At 34.5% G+C, this 18,824-nt stretch overlaps 1 protein-coding gene across 2 annotated transcripts; it reads left to right on the top strand.

Annotated features, from left to right (window-relative positions):
• Positions 1-1,995: 1,995 nt before the first annotated feature.
• On the top strand, positions 1,996-16,970 carry SEM1 (SEM1 26S proteasome subunit). Of its 2 annotated transcripts, none has more exons than XM_016218903.2 (3): positions 1,996-2,146; positions 12,884-12,977; positions 16,773-16,970. In XM_016218903.2, the coding sequence occupies exons 1-3, from the start codon at positions 2,071-2,073 to the stop codon at positions 16,813-16,815; spliced, it is 213 nt and encodes a 70-aa protein (XP_016074389.1). In that variant the 5' UTR covers positions 1,996-2,070; the 3' UTR covers positions 16,816-16,970. The 2 variants fall into 2 exon arrangements, with proteins under 2 accessions (XP_016074389.1, XP_087677299.1); XM_087821173.1 differs by lacking the exon at positions 16,773-16,970 and adding an exon at positions 16,240-16,763.
• Positions 16,971-18,824: the final 1,854 nt, after the last annotated feature.

Below are 18,824 nucleotides of genomic sequence, written 5' to 3'. Positions count from 1 at the left end.
TCAAATAAGTCAAATAATTGCCCCAGGAAGTAGAATTTGAGATTCTTGACTCCTTGGCCAAATTTTTTATAACATTTTAAAAATTAATATATACTTCCGATAACATAAAATTCACCATTTTGAGGTGTACATTTCAGCGGTGTTCTGTATATTCCTAGCGTGTTGCAACCATCATCACTATCTGCCAATACTGTCCTCAATCATCATCACTACCAATATCAGAATATTTTTATCACCTCACAAAGAAACCCCAGATCTATTAGAGTTAGTCCCATCTCCTGCCAGCCATTAATCTTTCTGTCTCTACAAACTTGTCCTTGGGCGAATCTTTTATTTCTGCACAAAACGGCTGCTCAGATATATGATTTGTTTTTCATCCTTTGATGTCGAAATCAAACTGCCTGTCCCAAACTTCAATTTGGTGTGTGGTTCCCAGTGGTATATGTAATATGTATAATAGAAGGCATGATAGAGTATGAAACTCTAAGAGAGCGCATCAAGATTAGCAAATGCTTGCCATACAAATGGACTTTAATGTGAAGAAATATACTTCATACTTTCCACATTTCTAGTGTCTACATTCACTTCCAATTTTAGATTTTCCTCATATTTTCTTTTCTTTCATTACTTTGGTACTTATTTATGTAACATACCAAATTACATATACTTGGAACTTAATATGAAGACTGCTAATGTTTTCAGTAATCAAATCAAGGTAGTATTATAAAGGGTCATCTTATTTTTTAAAAAGTTACATCTAATTGTAGGTTTCCAAATTCTAGTCCAAATGTGTGCTCTATTCAGTTGTTCCATTCTCTGTATACTCATACACTCTGTTCACTTCTTAGATAATATTATTTCAAAATAGAGATTCAAATGTATGATTGTGTCATTGTGATCAATCTGTTTACATGTCTCTTCCTGGACTATGAGCTCCTTGACAGGACCTTGTTTACATGTTTGACTTTCCCCACAGTGGTACATGGTATAAACTATTGTTGAAGGAATGGTATTTAAACATACAAACAAACACATGTAACAAAATTTACAATTATCAATTTACATTTAATTATATTACACAATATTCAACTATAATATTACATATACATATGATGTATACTTTTATATAGTTCACAACTACATTCCGAATATTATTAAAAAAATTCAAAATGATATATTTTGAACATCATAAAATATTACCTATATCGAGTTTTACGCAGCATTTTTTTTCTTTCTTCTTCTTTTTTTAATCCCCACCCGAGGTTATTTCTTCCATTGCTTTTCAGAGAGAGGAAGAGAGAGCGAGAGAGAAACAAGATATGAGAGAGACACATTGATGGGTTACCTCCCACATGCGCCCTGCAACCGAGGTCCATGTCCTCCGCCAGAATCGAGCCCAGAGCCCTTCAGTCCAAGGGCCAAACTGGCCAGGGCCGTAGCAGTATTTTATAATAACCTGCAATTACCCACACACTCTGTTTAATAGGGCATTCGTCACAGTAAAACTATAAGACGGAGGAACACTGATTGGAAAAGTTTGGACAATAAAGTCAGGGGAACAAATCTGCATTTATATTGTCTAGCACTACCTGAGTGACTTTGGCTATTTCTAAATCTGAATTTTTTGTGATGTGCATCTATTTAATACCATGCTTAGGGAACTGGTGTAAGGATGGAGCTAATGATGTATGCTAAGGGCCTGGCATTTATCAGGCCATTCATGAATCCTGGCGGGCACCTGATTCCTCTGGTTTTATTTTTTTCTACACATTATGAGTCTTTTCCGGTCAAAGAAACCTACTCTGATATCCAGTTTGTCAATTCCGAGACTTTACACCGCAGAGGCACAACATAACCAACCTTTCTAACTCTGAACGACTGCTAAACCCGCAGGAAGCTCGGGGCGGACCTCCAGTATCCCAGCATCCCTCGCGCCGCTCGCGCTGCTCTTCTCCCGCGTCTCTATGGTACAGCGCCCTCGGAGGCGGCCGCGGCGGTGGCGGTTGTGTTGAGGGAGAGTGGCACCAACTTTCCTGCTGGCCTGAGAGAATTTGGAGGCGGAGGGTCGCGATGTCAGAGAAGAAGCAGCCGGTAGACTTGGGTCTCCTGGAGGAGGACGACGAGTTCGAGGAGTTCCCTGCGGAAGGTAAGCGGCTGGGCTCGGCCTCCGGGCCGCGTGGACGGTGACTCAGGCCTCGGGTTGGAGGAGCCCGGCAGCAGGGGCCGGGCCCAGCGGCGCCTCCGGGGAGTGTGGACCCCGCGGCGGGCTCTGGACCCTCGACCAGGGCGACCCTCCTTCTATCCGGCTTCGGGCTCGGAGTGTCGCGGTGGATCTCACCCCGGAGGCTGAATGTCTTCTGCTTCCTCATTGGGAGGAGCCTGGGTGACCCTGGGCCCCTCCTCGGGTGTCCGGGATGGTTGGTCCTTTCACTCTTCAGCTGGGTTACCTCGTTCGTGACTGCATAACCTCTTTCCCCTTTATTTTCTTTGGTTTCGCAGCCTTCCTTTCCCTTTAAAGCTTCCAGAATTATTGTTTCTGGTTAGGCCAGTGCTGCTTACTTTTAGGGCTTTACAGCTGACGCCTGTTAAGTAGGATGGGAGAGTCAGGTGTTGGTGCTTAATACACGTTGTTTGACTCTTGTTCCTCACTCACTTTTGATTGCTTAACTTTGAACTAACATAAGCTTAAGGATTTTTTAAGACCCCAGAATTTTATATTTTTACTAGCTTCATGGTTACCAAGAGGAACTAATGCATTTTCACAAATCTAGCAAGTGGGTACGGTATTCCTATGGATAAACTGAAGCTTGGAACAGTTAAGAAACTTCCCAGGGTCGCAGAACTGGCTAGAATTGGACAGCTGGTCCAACTGACACCAGGGTTCTTAATCCCTTAAGCTGTTCCTTTTTTAGATCTGGTTAGATTTGTTAAATCGTTGTGCCTATTTAGATTTTTCAGAATTATTTGCTTTATTGGCTAAATGGTATACGTAGGATAAATATTTGTCTCATAAAAAAAGGTTACTACTGGGCAATCTTTCTGAAGGTGGTAGAAAGAATTGTGGTTAATGGTGTACAAATTTGTTGCATTAAGCAATTATTGCGTCACTAAAATTGTCTGAAGTTGTACCCATCATGATTCTATTAAATCATAAAACCACACAGCTGGAACATTTGTTCTTTGTATTTATAGTGCACCCCTTTTTTTTTTTTAATGGAAGAAGAAAGACATGAGTGTGCATACTATACAAACACATAAAGTAACCCAAGCATATTTAAGTTCTGGGATTCATTATATATTGTGAGCATTGTTGTTTTCTGTTTTGATAGCAGATTTATGTCAGACAAGTTTCGTTACCTCACTTTCATGTTGGTTCATAATCCTCCAATTTTGAACTATGCAGTAGTAAACTTGCTTATTGAGGGTAGGATCCAGTTCTTAAGCTTCATATTTTAAAATAGCATTTACTCATTGTTGATAATATACAAGGTGCAATGTTAGGCACTTTATTTACATTACATAGTCTAATTATCACAATCCTAAGAAAACTGAGGCTCAGAGATTTAAAAAGCTTGCCATTAAGTGGTTAGTCCCCAACCCAAGTTTTATTCTTAACATTTAGCAAAGTGCCTGGTACTTTGTAGGTGGTCAATAAATGCTTGTTAAATGAATGAATCCATATTTAAAATAAGTAGCTGAGAAATGACTGCTTTAAAAGGATTTAGAGATAACTGTGTACCTGATGATACACATGATTTTTCTCAGCAACTTTCGTTTTACCAGCTTTTGCAGAATATGTAGTTTGTTCCTGTTCTAAGTTTATGTTATAAGCAGCAATTTGTTCAAAATGTGTGTAGTGAACATAGTAAAAAAAAATCTCATTAGAGCTAAAAGGAAGAGTGAATAATTTTTTTATGAGAAGATAAAGGCCTCCACAACAGACTGGTTTATTAGCATTAAGTAATTCATCATTTATTGGTCACCTTACAGAATATTTGTTGTGTTCGGGATTGAATGTCTAGAACCTACTTCAGGAAATCTTCCATTTAGAATGAGAAACAACATTTGAAATTACTTTGTTTTGTTCAGGTTTCTGTATGTTTCTTCTTTGGTTTATAATTCAGGCTTTTTTCTTTCATGTAAATTTGAATTAGATTTTGCTGGATACAGGATTAGGCTATGATGTGAAACCAGTCAATATTTACTAATAAAAATTGCTCTGATACGTTACAAAACTAAGTGTCCAGAATTTATATATACATATATATATAATTTTGAGTATGTTTGTATTTTTTAAATACACATAGAGGACTATGTTATATATACTATTTTTCTACTTGCTTTTTATATTTTATTTCTTAGACACCTGTTTACACATTAATATAAAAGTCTACCTCATTCTTTTTAGTAGTTGTGCATTACTAGTCCCTTGTATGCATGCTAAGTAATCTACTTAGCTTTCGTACTTATCTATTAGATAAACTCTTAGAGAAGAATTTGCCAGATCAAATTAGTAGGTGCATTTATATTTTTTAATATAATTTTTTACTTTGAAATAATTGCAAACTTAGAGTAACTGAAAGTACAAGCAACCTTTTTCCCCCTGAATCATTTAAGAGTAAGTTGCCAACCTGATGCCCATTACCCTTGAATATTTTAATATGAATTTCCTACATGTCATAATCACAGTACAAACTTCAAAATTGGAAATTAATACACTGATACATTACTATCATCCGCAGATCTTTCTTAGGTTTTTCCATTTGTTTCAAAAATGTCTTGATTCAGAATCATGGATTACTACATTCAGTTGACATGTCTCTCTAGTCTTCTTCAGTCTAAAGCAGTTCTCAGTTTGTCTTTGATTTTCGTGATTTTGACATTTTTTAAGATTATAGGCTAGTTATTCTATAGAATGTACCTTAACTTTGATTTGTCTCATGTGTCCACATGATTAGATTTAGGCTCTACAGGTTGGCAGGAATATCATAGTGATGATGCTGTGTTCTTATTGCATCCTGTCAGGGAGAACATGATTTTAATTTGTTCCATTACTGATTATGTTCATTTTGATTGCTTTATTAAGGTAGTATCTGAGAGAGTTTCCCATTGTTAGATTACTCATTTTCCCTTCATAATTATCTGGTATTTTGTAAATACAGTATTCCACTCATCATCAAACGTTCAGTTTGTTTATTTGCTTATTTATATCAGTATAGACTGATGGATTCTCAGTCAGTGGGTTTCCTTTCAATTGCTGCTGCTGGAGGGTTGGGGGGGAGGGTGTTTAATCAATTGATACAGTGCCACTGCAGTTGAAAAGAAGGGGAATTACTTCCAGTTGTGTACAATGTGAGATAGCAATATTTGAATAGAGTTTTCAAAAGATAGAAATATAGGAAAGGGGTTTCCAAAAGAAAGACAAAGGAGTAGATGCTTAGAGGTGGAAAATCAATGTGTAAAATTTGGCTGTGAAATAGTGGTTGCAAAGCAGGTAGTTTGGGGCCTAATCATGGAAGTCTTTAAGGCAAATGACCAGTTTGGACTTTATCCTTAGGTAGGTGGGATGTGGATTTACAAAATTTTATGTTTGAGTTTTCCTTTAGAAAGGTTAACCCAGCAGAATTAATTTGAAAGAATAAAGACAGTCAGGGAAGCTAATTAGCAAATTGTTGAAATAGCTTAGGTGAGGACTATGGGCCTGAAAAAGGTTATTATTAGGAAAGAAATGAGGAGAATGATGGAAGAATAACAAGGGATCTTTGACAACTAGTTTGATAATGGAGTGTTGAGAATAAGAAGAAATCAGAGGTTGTGATTTTGCACTTGGCATGTCTAATGTATGACAGATGGTGGAGTTCACATTGGATACCCTTGACTCAGTAGTATGGAGCATCAAAATAAGAGAATTGATGAGTATAGGGCATGAGGGATTGGTAAAGGTAAGAGTAATAATCCTTTGGAGAATTTTATAAGAGAGAATTAAAACCACTGATTAACAAAGAGAACCAAAGTCAACATGACTTTGTAGTGGAATGATTCTGCCAGATACATATTTTAAAAAATTATTGATGAAAAGAATTGGCTTTTCTTTTTTTAAAATGTAAGACAAATTATGAATGGTTATGTAAGTTATTTTGAACCTCTTTTCAGACTCCTGGCAACAAATAACTAAAAGCTCACCAGTAGTCTGGTACCAGTATCATTTACTTGCTGTAAGTTGTTTCTCTGAAGTTACTTATTGACATTTTTGGTCTTTGTTGAAGAAAATATAGTAATATAATGGTGCTATGCTAGCTACTGATTTCGTAGCCACTGAATATAGACATTAGATCTCTAGGATATAGATATTTTTGTGTCACGATAACCTACAGAAAATGAAATTTTTTTTTTAAAGTTTTAACCCTTTGCGGTCATTTGTTTACTCTCAGCCACCAAAGCTTTTTTACCGTTCCGGTCATATGTCTGCTCTCAGCCACCACAGCAAGGAACCATACGAATCTTAACTCTATTCATTCATGTATCAGTTCATAATTTCTCTTGTTTATCCCTCATAATCTTGCATGTTATGTATCACTGCTCTTTCAATGGAAATTAATTCGGACCAGTACGACACCCATGTCCAAATTTAATACGATCGCAAAGGGTTAATCTGTTTTATACAGCTTAAGCCAAGAACACAAGTAAATTTATCTCAGAATGACTAGATTGTGTGTGGCTTCATTATCATATTCGTGAGCATAATGATGCTGTTTACAACTGTTGCTTTTCTCTTTTACACTCACCCATGATGGTGAGTATACAATTTAGAACTTTTTTGAACCTTCATCTATCTCTCTTATATTTTTCTTCGTATAACGTTCTGCATATACAGGCACATTTTTTATTTGAAGAAACTTTGCTGGAGATTAGTTTGTTTATATTCATAGTAGCTTTACTATTAAGGAAGGAGTGAGAATGTGATGCTCCTGAAAACCCGTATAGACCAGAACATTTGCTGCCCTATTTGGTATAAATTGAATTTCATCCTTACTTTTCTCCAAAGTGGTATCCTTCATACTTTTAGGAAATTTTGGAATGTATGTTTTAAGGGGCAGGGGAAGAGTAGGTAATTTTATAAACATTGAGAGAAAATTCTTTTTCATACTTTAATGTCAAGGTGATACTTAGATAAAGTATATGGGGTCTTTGGTAGCTCAGATTTTTGAAATTTAAAGCTAGTCACAGATGTAATTCTCACTGGCAAATGTGAACAGAGCCATATTTGGGGGCAAAGCCCTAAATAATTTAGAATTGCTAGAAACTTATGTATTAGCCATCTGTTATTGGTTATTTCTAATTCCGACTTCTTAAAATATGGTAATTTTTTTACCAGTACACATCTGGAGGCCTGCACACTGAAGTCAGCACAGATGTCATTATTTAAACGATTAATCACAATCCAGGCCATGCATTTAGTGTTGAAGAGAACATGTATACTTTTTAAGTCATCCACATATTGAAGGGAAGCCATTAGATACGAATCAGGTATCCTTGTTTGATTTTATTATTTTGACCTTTTAAAAAAAGGTATTTCTGGGTTTAAAGCTTTAAAACGTGAGTGATTAAATGAAATTGCATGGTTATCAGTATTATGTTAAAACACAATTCAGATATATTGCAAGAGATGTCAGCTAAATCCTAGAGATTACAACAGTCACAGTTTGTTTATGTTACATGTTCACTTAGAGTTTACATACATTATAATTCACATATATTGTAACATATGTACAGTATGGAGAATTTGTAAGTGTTGGAAATAATATTTGGGGCTATGATACCCTATCATTTAAATTTTTTTCATAATATAGTTTAATACATTTCTAGTTAATAAAGAAAATCTTTAAAGTTTCTACCCAAAATATATTATAGATTCTGATTTGTCACTGTGAACACTAAGTTTCTTAATGGTACTCTTATTAAATAATTTAAAATATTTAAGTTGTAATTCAAACAATTAATTGTTGTCTTGGATTCTTCATCTCTGGCGATTGGAAGAATAGCATGATATAGGGGCTTTAGTGCCTCTTACTCCTAGGATAAGACAGTAAAGTTAAAGAGTATATTCAGATTTATGTGATGATTAATGAAGAATTTAACCAGCTTTTCCATTTTTGTATCTTTGTATACTCAAAAATGTCATAATTATGAAGTACAGTGTAATGAATGATACCAAAGAAATAAAGAGCTATTGTTGAGTCTTTTTTGGGGTGTGTGTTGTACCTAAAATCTTGCTCACAATACTGTTTTTCCCCGTTTGATGAGGCAGGTTTTTTTTTCTTGGACTGTTCAAACTAGTATCTCTGTATCATGTTAAGAATTTTGACTTTTTCTAGCCTTTTTAGAATTCAGGATTGGGGCTCCTACAAAAAAGTTACAGATTACATTATGTTTCTACCTCTCTGAAGCAGTTGGGTACAAATTAACAAGTATGGTTTTTTTAGTCTTTCAAAGTTAAAAGAATTAAAGCTAGCTTGAAGACATTTGAATGACATCAAATAATAATATTAAAATCAATGCTTTGAATCAAATCATAATTAAATTAAAAGTTCCTGGGGGCTAGTATCTTTACTGTTCTGGAAAGGGTAGGTTTACAAGGTTAGCAGAGATATTTGAAAAAAAATATTCCTGTTATTTTATATTTCTTACTTGAATCTTTTGACACATTATCATTTCCTTTTTAGGGACCAGTGCAGATGGAAACCATGTAGTTAACAATTTAGGAAGCTGGTTAGAAGTTGTTCAAGCTGATCTGAGGCTTGGTGTCTTGAACCCTTAGCACAACTCAGTTGTGACTTGAGATATGTCACCCCCTTTACTCAAGAACGTATTATCTAGTCTTAATGAATTCAGATTATTTTGTGGAACATTAACCTCTCTTCGCTTTATAAAGACTCCTTAAAATATCAGTAAAACGAATATTTAATTTGACAATTTCTATTTATAGACTTATCCCAAATATATTTAGAGCCTAGGATTTGAGGTCATGAAATAATGTTAGAAAAAATTAATAAATATTTTCTTGTAAGACAGTCTTCATTTTCTCTATTTTTTGGTAGTGGTAATGGTGGTGGTTTTCAAAGAGGAGTATAATGTACACTGATCTCTAAGGTGTTTTCTGTCTCCAAAATTCTGTAATTTTATACAGTCCTCAGTCTTAACCATTTTATAAAAACTTGAAGTATAAAGCCAAACCTTGCTCCATTGCAGTTTAGTGAAATAGTTTTATGTGAATTTTTTATACTGAAGGCCTTAATGTCATTAAAACAAAATAAGGAACAAAAATCCTAAATTATCCATTAATACTATTAGGTAGCTCCAGAGAGATTATAGTAACTGGTGGGAATGTGGAGGAATAGTATCATAGTTATTGTTCCTTGCTGTAAAAGGGATAATGGATTTAGTTGTTTCATTACAAATTCAGCATATAGAAATATAAATTTCTATAAAAGATACACTGGGATTATTTGAAGTGCTTTATTAAGTTTTTACATTATTTAGTTGATTTTTGGTGATACAGTATTACAGAGAAATATAGCTACTGTTTGAAATGAGGCTCCTTTGAAATTTAAAATTTGATCTTAGGCTGCACCCCCTACTTCCTTTTCTTAATGTCCCTCTCTTGTATACTTAATACTGCAATTTCTGCCCTATTTATTTTTACCCTATAATCATTCCTTTCCTACTGAGATTTCTCTGTTTTTAGAAGAATAAAAAAAGAAAGTTTATGTATAATATTATAATGTACATAGTATACAGTTTATTATTGATTGCAATGGCACTCTGAGAGTAACAGTACTATTTTGTCCCTATACCTAATGATTAACTCTTGGCTTAATTAAGAAACTTTTCTAGACTGTGAAAGTGCAGAAATGTTATTCTTTCAATTTTTCTTTAGCTTTGGGAATAGCTATGTCTATTAAATTGGTTTACAGTAGCTGTCTGATCATTCTTCTGGTAGACTGAGCTGAATATGATTTTCTTTTTAACATACTAATCTACTCTTCATTAAAAATATAGTTAGTTTCACAACAGAATAAAAATTTTCAGTTTGAGCCTTAAGGTACTTCTACAAGAAAGGAGAAAATATAAGGATATATTTAGCCCAGTCAACTTAATTTTGAGATGTAATTAGTACTTACTGTTATTCAGTATTACTATTAGGACCTAGGAGAATAGTATAGGATTTCAATTTAGGTAATTGCAACATTCCCTCTTTGAGAATAATATTACTAGAAGACATAAAAAAATTTATGCAGGTAAAAATTTATTTTTTATAATTGTGAGTGTTTACTAATGAATATACATTCACTGCCTTATACAGTGATTAAAGTTGGGCATACATTTGACTGTTTGTTGTTGCTTCTTAGCAACCTGAAACAAATTGCCTAAGGGAAACTTTTTCATCTTTTTAGGCACTGTAGTCTTAAAGATAGTTCCCACATGGTCTCTTTTAGGGGAGAATTGAATGAGGTGATCACATTTCTCAAAAGCAGTCTTAAATATATTTGAGAATTTTACATAGCCCATTCATAATGCATGATATTGTTGATATCTTCTATCTTGAAATACATACTCTTGGCTTTTCTAAACCAAGTGAAACCATCACTAGCTTGTTTTCTTCAGATTAACCACTCAGGGAGGAAATTTGAGAAATAATAGTTTCTAAATGGAACTACATTTTTTTAAGTTTCTACTATGTGCCCAGCACCCAGCTGTGGGCATTAGAGTTGCAGATTTAATAAAATGTAGTTCCTACCTGAAGGTTTAGAATAGTAGCCACAGGAATGGCAGTGGTTGTTTTAGGCATCCGTGTAGGATGGGTATATACTGTGTAAGATTGGAGAGGAGAGGACACAGAGAGGACAGTAATAGTCCATGGAGGGAAAAATTACTCCTCAGTTAACATAGTGGCAGTAAGAATAGGGAGGGGCAGATTAAACTCTGGAGATAGTCAGGAATTGGAAAGGACATAGTTAATGATTGTGATGGTTGAAGGAGAAAGGGTAACTAAGATGCCTCCCAGGATTCTGCTTTGGGGGACCAGGTAAATGGAGGTACTTACTTCTATTCTTAAATCATAATGAAGACATATATTGCATTTAAAAAATTTAGTTGATACATAATGTAACGAATAAAATACTCATATATCATTGATGAATACCCTTAAATCTAAATGTGCATTATAAGAAAAACCTAACTCATACCTTTTGTTATTTAGTTTTCAGGTTTAAATGTTCTTAGCCATGTTTCTAATACTTATCTACTAAGATAAAGTTAATGACTAGGACAGACTTAAGAGAGTATGTAACTCATAATTACTGATTATGAAGGGGAGGAGATCAAACAAAAATTTACAAGGTCTGATTTAGAATTCTATTGTGTGTTTCACAACTATTTGTTGTTCATATGCTAGGTACTGTTTGAGTTTAAGAATACAAAGATAAAATAACAGTTGTTACTCTTGAGCTCAGACAATAGTAATGAACATAGACATATAAACTGATAATATGATTGTATAGTATTTAAGTGCTGTGATAGAGATATACACAAAAGAGGGGATCTAATCTCAAAAACTATTTTTCTGACATTTTAATTTTGAAACTTACAACCCTGTAGAAAAATTTATTTTTATTTTACTTTATTATTATTTTTAAATATATCTTTATTGACTTCAGAGAGAGAAAAGGAGAAGGAGAGAGAGATAGAAACATCAATGATGAGAGAGTCATTGATCGGCTGCAGCCCGCAACCCGGGCATGTGCCCTGACCGGGAATCGAACCCTGATCTCCTGGATCCTAGGTCGATGCTCAACCGCTGAGCCATGCCCAGCTGGGCCCCTGTAGAAAAATTTAAAGCAGAGGGCAAGTGGGAGCTGGGGAATGCAGGGGTAAAATGGGTGAAGGGATCAGAAGGTACAAATTCCAGTTATAAAATGTCAGAGGATATAATATACAGCATGGTGACTATAGTTAATAATGCTGTATTGCATAATTGAAAGTTGCTAAGAGAGTAGATCTTTAAAGTCCTCATCACAAGAAAAAAATGTAACTGTATAACGATGATGTTAGCTAGACTTACCATGGTGATCATTTTTCAATATACACAAATATCAAATCATTCTGTTGTGCACCTAAGACTAATATAATGTTACATGTTAATTATACCTTAATTTTAAAAAGAGGGCAACAAACACATTAAGTTTCATCAATTAATGTTTTGTCATGTTTACTTTATTTCTATCATGTATATCATGTATATCAAAATTATATATAGAGAGAACCATTTGTAAGTAAACTGTTGACAAAATAACACTTTACTCTTAAATATTTTAGTGTGCATGTCTTAAAGAATAAAGACATTCTCCTCTAAAACAATTTTACAATCAATTTTAAGAAAATATTTGGCCTACTTTTTATTATCTGTATATGAGTTACCTTTTTTATGTTTAGCAATTTTGAATTTCAGACTGGTGTCTTCCTATTACTGAACTAGCCTTAGTGTTAGTGCTGTGTTTTGAAAGATTGTGAAATAGACTGTATAAAAATTAGCCCAAGGAAAAATCAGGAAAGTAAATATTCTCCTGAATTTATAATAAATTTTCATGGCAAAAATATAATTTTTATATTAACTTCTGGTTTAGATTATCTGCAAATTCAAGAATTGAGAGAACATATGTGATGGCATAAATTGAAATTTAAAGAGGAAGATTACCATTTCTCATATATTTGGTATTAGATGTTTTGAATTGTTAGAGTCTTCAGTGGCAAAATTTCTGAAGTTTTTGTATTTATGGAAATAATATATGAGAACTATTTAGATGCTGTCTGTTTCTGTTTTCAGACTGGACTGGTTTAGATGAAGATGAAGATGCACATGTCTGGGAGGATAATTGGGATGATGACAATGTAGAGGATGACTTCTCCAATCAGTTACGGTAAGCTTTAAGCCAGATTTTTGTATAACTTAGTATTAATTGTAAGCACAGACTGTCATCTATATATGATAATAAGCTTTTAAAAGATAATTAATCTTTGAAATTTGCTTTTTGATTATGAAAAGTAAGATATATTACCTTCATCTCCTATGTCTCTAAACATGAATACTTTGTGTAATTGCCTAGAACTTTTGTTCTTTCTAGGCTCTTTACAAAAATAGCTAAATAGAAGCATATTTGCTATTCTTTATCCTTGTAAGTTTAATTCTGTTGCAGTTAATTTTCTGCCAGTATTTAGTAACTCAGCAAAAATTAGAATTGTAGAGTGCTAGGACCCAATAGATTGATGATTGTCAACCTAGAATGGAGATTGGGGTGATGGGAGTGTACTTTTTCACATTCATGTACAAATCTACCTAATATGATTGATTGATGGATCAATTGAAGTAAAATTCATATAATATAAAATTAGCCATTTTAAAGTGTACAATTTAGTGGCATTGTGTATATTCACAGTGTTGTGCAACTATCATCTCTTTAATTCCAAAATATTTTCAGCACCCCAAAAGGGAACACCATACCAATTAAGCAGTCAGTCTGCATTTGTCTTTTTCCCCAACCCCTGGCAACTATTAATTTGCTTTCTGCCTGGATTTGCCTGTTCTAGATATTTTATATAAACCAGTCATATAATAAGTGATCTTGTGTGTCTAGCTTCTTTCACTTAGCATGTTTTCAAGTTTCATCCAGGTTTTAGCATGTATCAGTACTTCATTTATTTTTATGGCTGCATAATATTCCATTGTATGGGTATGCTACAATTTGTTTATCCATTTATCAGTTGAGGGACATTTGGGTTGTTTCCAGCTTATGACTGTTATAAACAGTGCTGCTATAAACATTCATGTACAAGTTTTTGTTTGAATACCTCTTTTAAGAGTTTTTTTTTGGTTATAATCTTAGAGGAAGAATTGCTAGGTCATATCATAATTCCATTTAACTTTTTTGAGGAACTGTCATACTTTTCCACAGCAGCTGAACAATTTTACATTACTACCAGCAATGTGTGTTAGTAATCTCTTCACATTTTCACCCAAACTTAATTTTCATATTTAAAAATTATAACCATCCTAGTGAATGTGAATTGGTATCTCATTGTGGTTTCAATTTACATTTCCCTGACGACTAATAACGAGCTCTTATATTTGTTGACCATTTGTATATATTGGAGAAATATCTATTCAAGTCCTTTGCCTATTTTTAAGTTGAGTTGTTTTTTTGTGTTTGAGTTGTACAAGTTCTTTATATATTCTGGGTACTGGGTCCTTATCAGACATATTATTTACAAACATTTTCTCCTATTCTGTTAGGTGGTTCTTCTTCATAGCGTTCTTTGCACAAAAATTTTAAATTCTGGTGAAGTCCAGTTGATCTACTTTTAAATAATTTATTGACATAGTCAGAGTTGTGAAAATTCATGCCTATGTTTTGTTTTAGAATTTTAGCTCTTACCTTTAGGCCTTCATCCATTTTGACTTAATTTTTGTATATATTGTGAAGGTAAGGGCTTAGCTTCATCCTTTTGCATGTGAATGTCCAGTTGTACTAGAACCATTTGTTGTAAAGACAGTTCATTTCTTCCTGATTTTATTTTGATTCAACCCATATGTGTCTGTCTTCACCGTAAAGATATCCAAGTAGACTGTCACATACTTTGCTCAAATGAAGATACAGAAGTTCTGTTGCAGTCCTCTACTTTTCTAGTCTAGGAAGTGAGATAATTTATAACAAAGATTTAAAATACATTTTTAATCATGATACAACTTTTGTTCTACTCTGCATTTTTTATGGGCTCAAAACCCTACATTCTAAAGTGTTTTTAGTATTTTGGAGACTAACGACAATTTTAGTATTATTCTGGAGATTAATAACAATTTTACCCATCTCCTTTCTCTTTTACAATTTACCTTTCACTGTTATTCTGGTACTTTTACAATTTCCATGATTTCTCAAAATTGCTGACTCTTATTTTTGACTGTATCTTTTCTTTCTTTCAGTACCCTGAGATGTAATTATTCAGAGCCTTGAGACTTTAAACTACTTTAATGCACTATGGAGTTATCTCACCTGTCTTAGTTTTCAATTTTGTCTTAATGACATTTTTCATTTGCAGTGTTATGGACAAGATAGGAACAATAGCTATTGAACAATAATCCTGCCTTTCCTCTAAAATCCCTTAATATTACATCATCTATTCCAAGTATTTGATTTATCTCTTCTTATTCTTCTTTATTCATATATAGCTCTCAAAGCCCTTTTTGTTCTTTTTACAGATCTCAGTCCATTCTATGATTAAATCTATTTATATGAGTTCTTGCCACTTTCTGCATTTCTTTTTGGTGCAATCCTTTTAAAAACGGAGCCACATCAGAGAACATCCTCCTACCTGTTTTTTATGTGCATCCCCTTTCTGATGTTACAATATTTATATTCAGGCCTTCCAACTCTATTGGTCACTCTTCTGTGTTCTGTTATCTTCTTGAAATTTTTTTTATTGACTTTATTGGAGTGACATTGGTTATTAAAACCTTACAGGTTTCAAGTTTATAGCTCAATAAAACATTTGCATACTGCATTGTGTGCTCACCCCCCAAAGTCAAGTCTCTTTCTGTTTCCATTTATCCCCCCCTTTGCCCTCTTCTACCTCCCCATACCCCCTTTCCCTCTGGTTATCACCATACTGTTGTATGGGTCTGTGTGTCAATCATTCATTCACATGTGTATGTATGTATGTATGTATGTATGTATGTATGTATGTATGGTTTAATCCCTTCACCATCTTTCACCCAGCTCCCCAACCCCTCTTCCCTCTGACAGATGTCAGTCTATTCTATATATCTATGCTTCTGTTCCTGTTTTGTTTGTTAAATTATTTTGTTGATTAAATTCCATATTATAGGTGAGATCATATGATACATGTCTTTCTCTGACTTATTTCACTTAGCATAATAATTTCCAGGCCTATCCATACTGTCGCAAAAGGTAACACTTCCCTCTTTTTTACAGCTGAGTATTCGGTTGTGTAAATATACCATAGCGTTTTTATCCGCTCATTTACTGGTGGGCACTTGGTCTGTTTCTAGATCTTGGCTATTGTAAATAATACTGTAGTTCTTTTGAATTAATGTTTTGAGTTTCTTCAGATATGTTCCCAGAAGTGGGATCACTGGGTCTAAAGGTAGTTCCATTTTTCCTTTTTTAGGAAACTCCATGCTGTTTATCCACAGTAGCTGCACCAGTCTACATTCCCACCAACACGGTGCATGAGGGTTCCTTTTTCTCCACATCCTCCCCAGCACTTGTCGTTTGATTTGTTGATGGAGCCATTCTGACACATGTGAAGTGATATCTCATTGTGGTTTTAATGTGCATCTCTCTGATGATTAGAGATGTTGAGCATCTTTTTCATATGTCTCTTAGCCATCTGTATGTCCTCTTTGGAGAAATGTCTATTCAGATCCTTTGCCCATTTTTTAAATAGATTTATCAGAAAATTAAGGAATATGAAATACAAGTTTACTAATGGGAATTTAAAATTTTATTAGCATTATGTTGCTTCACACCCAATTTCTTTCCTATATAGATTTCTTTTTATGGACTAAAATGAAGTTATTTGGTAGTATTTTAAATTGGTGCCTAGATTTAGCTCATTTTTTAATTTATTGTATTATTTCTAAAAATCATGTTTATCATAAAGAATGTCTAGTGATGTTATATTTTTGTGTTTTATTTTAGAGCTGAACTAGAGAAACATGGCTATAAGATGGAGACCTCATAGTATCCAGAAGAAGTCTTGAAGCAACCTAAAGTTGAACTGTTTACTAAATTCTAGGACACAGAATCCAGGATGGGACACTTAAAAAATGTTTATTTCATTTCTTGCTTGGCTTTATTTTTGCTTTTGTAACACAGAAAATAAATGCTTTGATCTAATTTTGGTTTCGTTCAGAAGTCTTGATTTTTGCCTCTAATAATTAATTTTCTCATACTATTCATGATTTTCCAGGAATCTATTGTATAGTGACAGTAAAATTTCTTATTATGAATTTTTAATGTTAAGTGAGACTCAGAGAGGTTAAATGGTTTGAATCTAGAATTCATAATGACCCTCTGAAGCAGGCAGGAAGGAACTGTCTGTGATAAATATTTCACCAAATAGAAAACAGTCTCAGAGAAAATAAGTTAGAAAGTGAGGGTCCAAGGGTTGCATAGCTAACAGGTGTCAGATATAGATTTGAATCCAGGTTTTTTCCTTTGTAATTTTCCATAATTGATTCCATTTGAGATAATTTTGAATTCAAATTGTAGATGTAATAATGTTCAGTGTTTTTCATCGAGCCTTGGATTGGAATTGTTGCCACACTAGATGCCATGTCTTTTCATCCTGTTCCCACTAAATGTTTAATTTAGAGGGCTATGATAATGAACCACTCTGAAAAGATTGTATGGTGTATTAATAATGCCTTTTTATTGCATGTCATGATCTACCCTGCATTTTTTAAAGGTACTCATATCCTTTCTGCCTCACACTTAGGTAGAAAGAGTGACATCTTCCACTCTTGGCAGAGAGCTAAAACAATTTGTACTACTATCAGTCTACCCACACATGATGCCTGGGAGTTGCACTCAAGTTTTCTAGCTACCTTAATGGCTCCTGTTGTACTTCACCTCTGAATCTTGGCACAAGTTTAGACTCTGCTTTGAGTCCAATTCTTGCTTTGTCCATAATTCTCTTTAGTCTCAATTGCTTTATATTTTTAAAAAACATATGTATATAAATATATATTATTTCATTCGCTATTCTCAGTCTTGGCCGCTCTTTGAAATCCCATACTCCTGTACCTAATAACTCTGTCACCTCTCCAGTGTCTAATGAGTATATCAAAATTAACTTGATGAAAACAGAAGCCTTGATTATTCTCAAACCTGATCTTTCCTCCAGTCTTCTCCATCTCAGCAAATACCTCCACCTTCTTTTTAATCCTCTCCTGTGGGTATTTTTTCAGTTGATTTTGTGGGGAGCACGGAGAGAGAGAAACAACAATGTAAGAGACATTGATTGGTTGCCTCCAGCAAGTACCCCAACCAAGGCCAGGAGTTGAACGTGCAACCCAGGTACATGCCCTTGACCGGGAATCAAACCCACAACCCTTCGGTGCATGGGCTGATGCTCTAACCACTGAGCACACCGGCCAGGGACCTCCACCTTAAGTACCGAAGCCAACACTATAAGAACTGCTCTTGAATCTTCTCTTCTCCCAGTATTCATTCCATTGCCAAACCCTGTCAACTCCACCTCCAAATCATACCTCATGTAGTTGATATCACTGCTTGTCTAACTTAGCATTTATTCCCTCCATTTTCTAACAAATACTGATTTTTTCCCTCAGGTATCCATTCTTTCAACATAGGTCATGTGACTCAAGACAAGCCAACTCCATTTCCAGTTAGGGTGTGCTTTGAGTGATCTTTAACCAATCATAACTCCATCTGTCATACAAGTGAATGGATGAGGAATGGATGACTTTAAAAGAGTGTGGGTTAGCCCAGCTGGTGTGACTCAGTGTTGAGCACAGACCTATGATCCAGGAGATCACAGTTTGAGATTCCCGGTCAGGGCACATGCCTGGGTTTCAGGCTCGATCTCCAGCAGGGGATGTGCAGGAGGCAGCCAATCAATGACTCATTGATGTTTCTGTCTCTCTCTCCCTCTCCATGTCTCTGAAATCAATAAAAACATTAAAACAAAAAGAAACTGGGGGGTCAGTAAACAATGGGTTAGGGGCA

Source organism: Miniopterus natalensis, chromosome 10 (genome assembly GCF_054644295.1).
Source record: "Miniopterus natalensis isolate mMinNat1 chromosome 10, mMinNat1.hap1, whole genome shotgun sequence".
Lineage (NCBI taxonomy): Eukaryota > Metazoa > Chordata > Mammalia > Chiroptera > Miniopteridae > Miniopterus > Miniopterus natalensis.
Note: the sequence above shows the minus strand (reverse complement) of the source record. Positions and strands in the feature narration are given on the sequence as shown.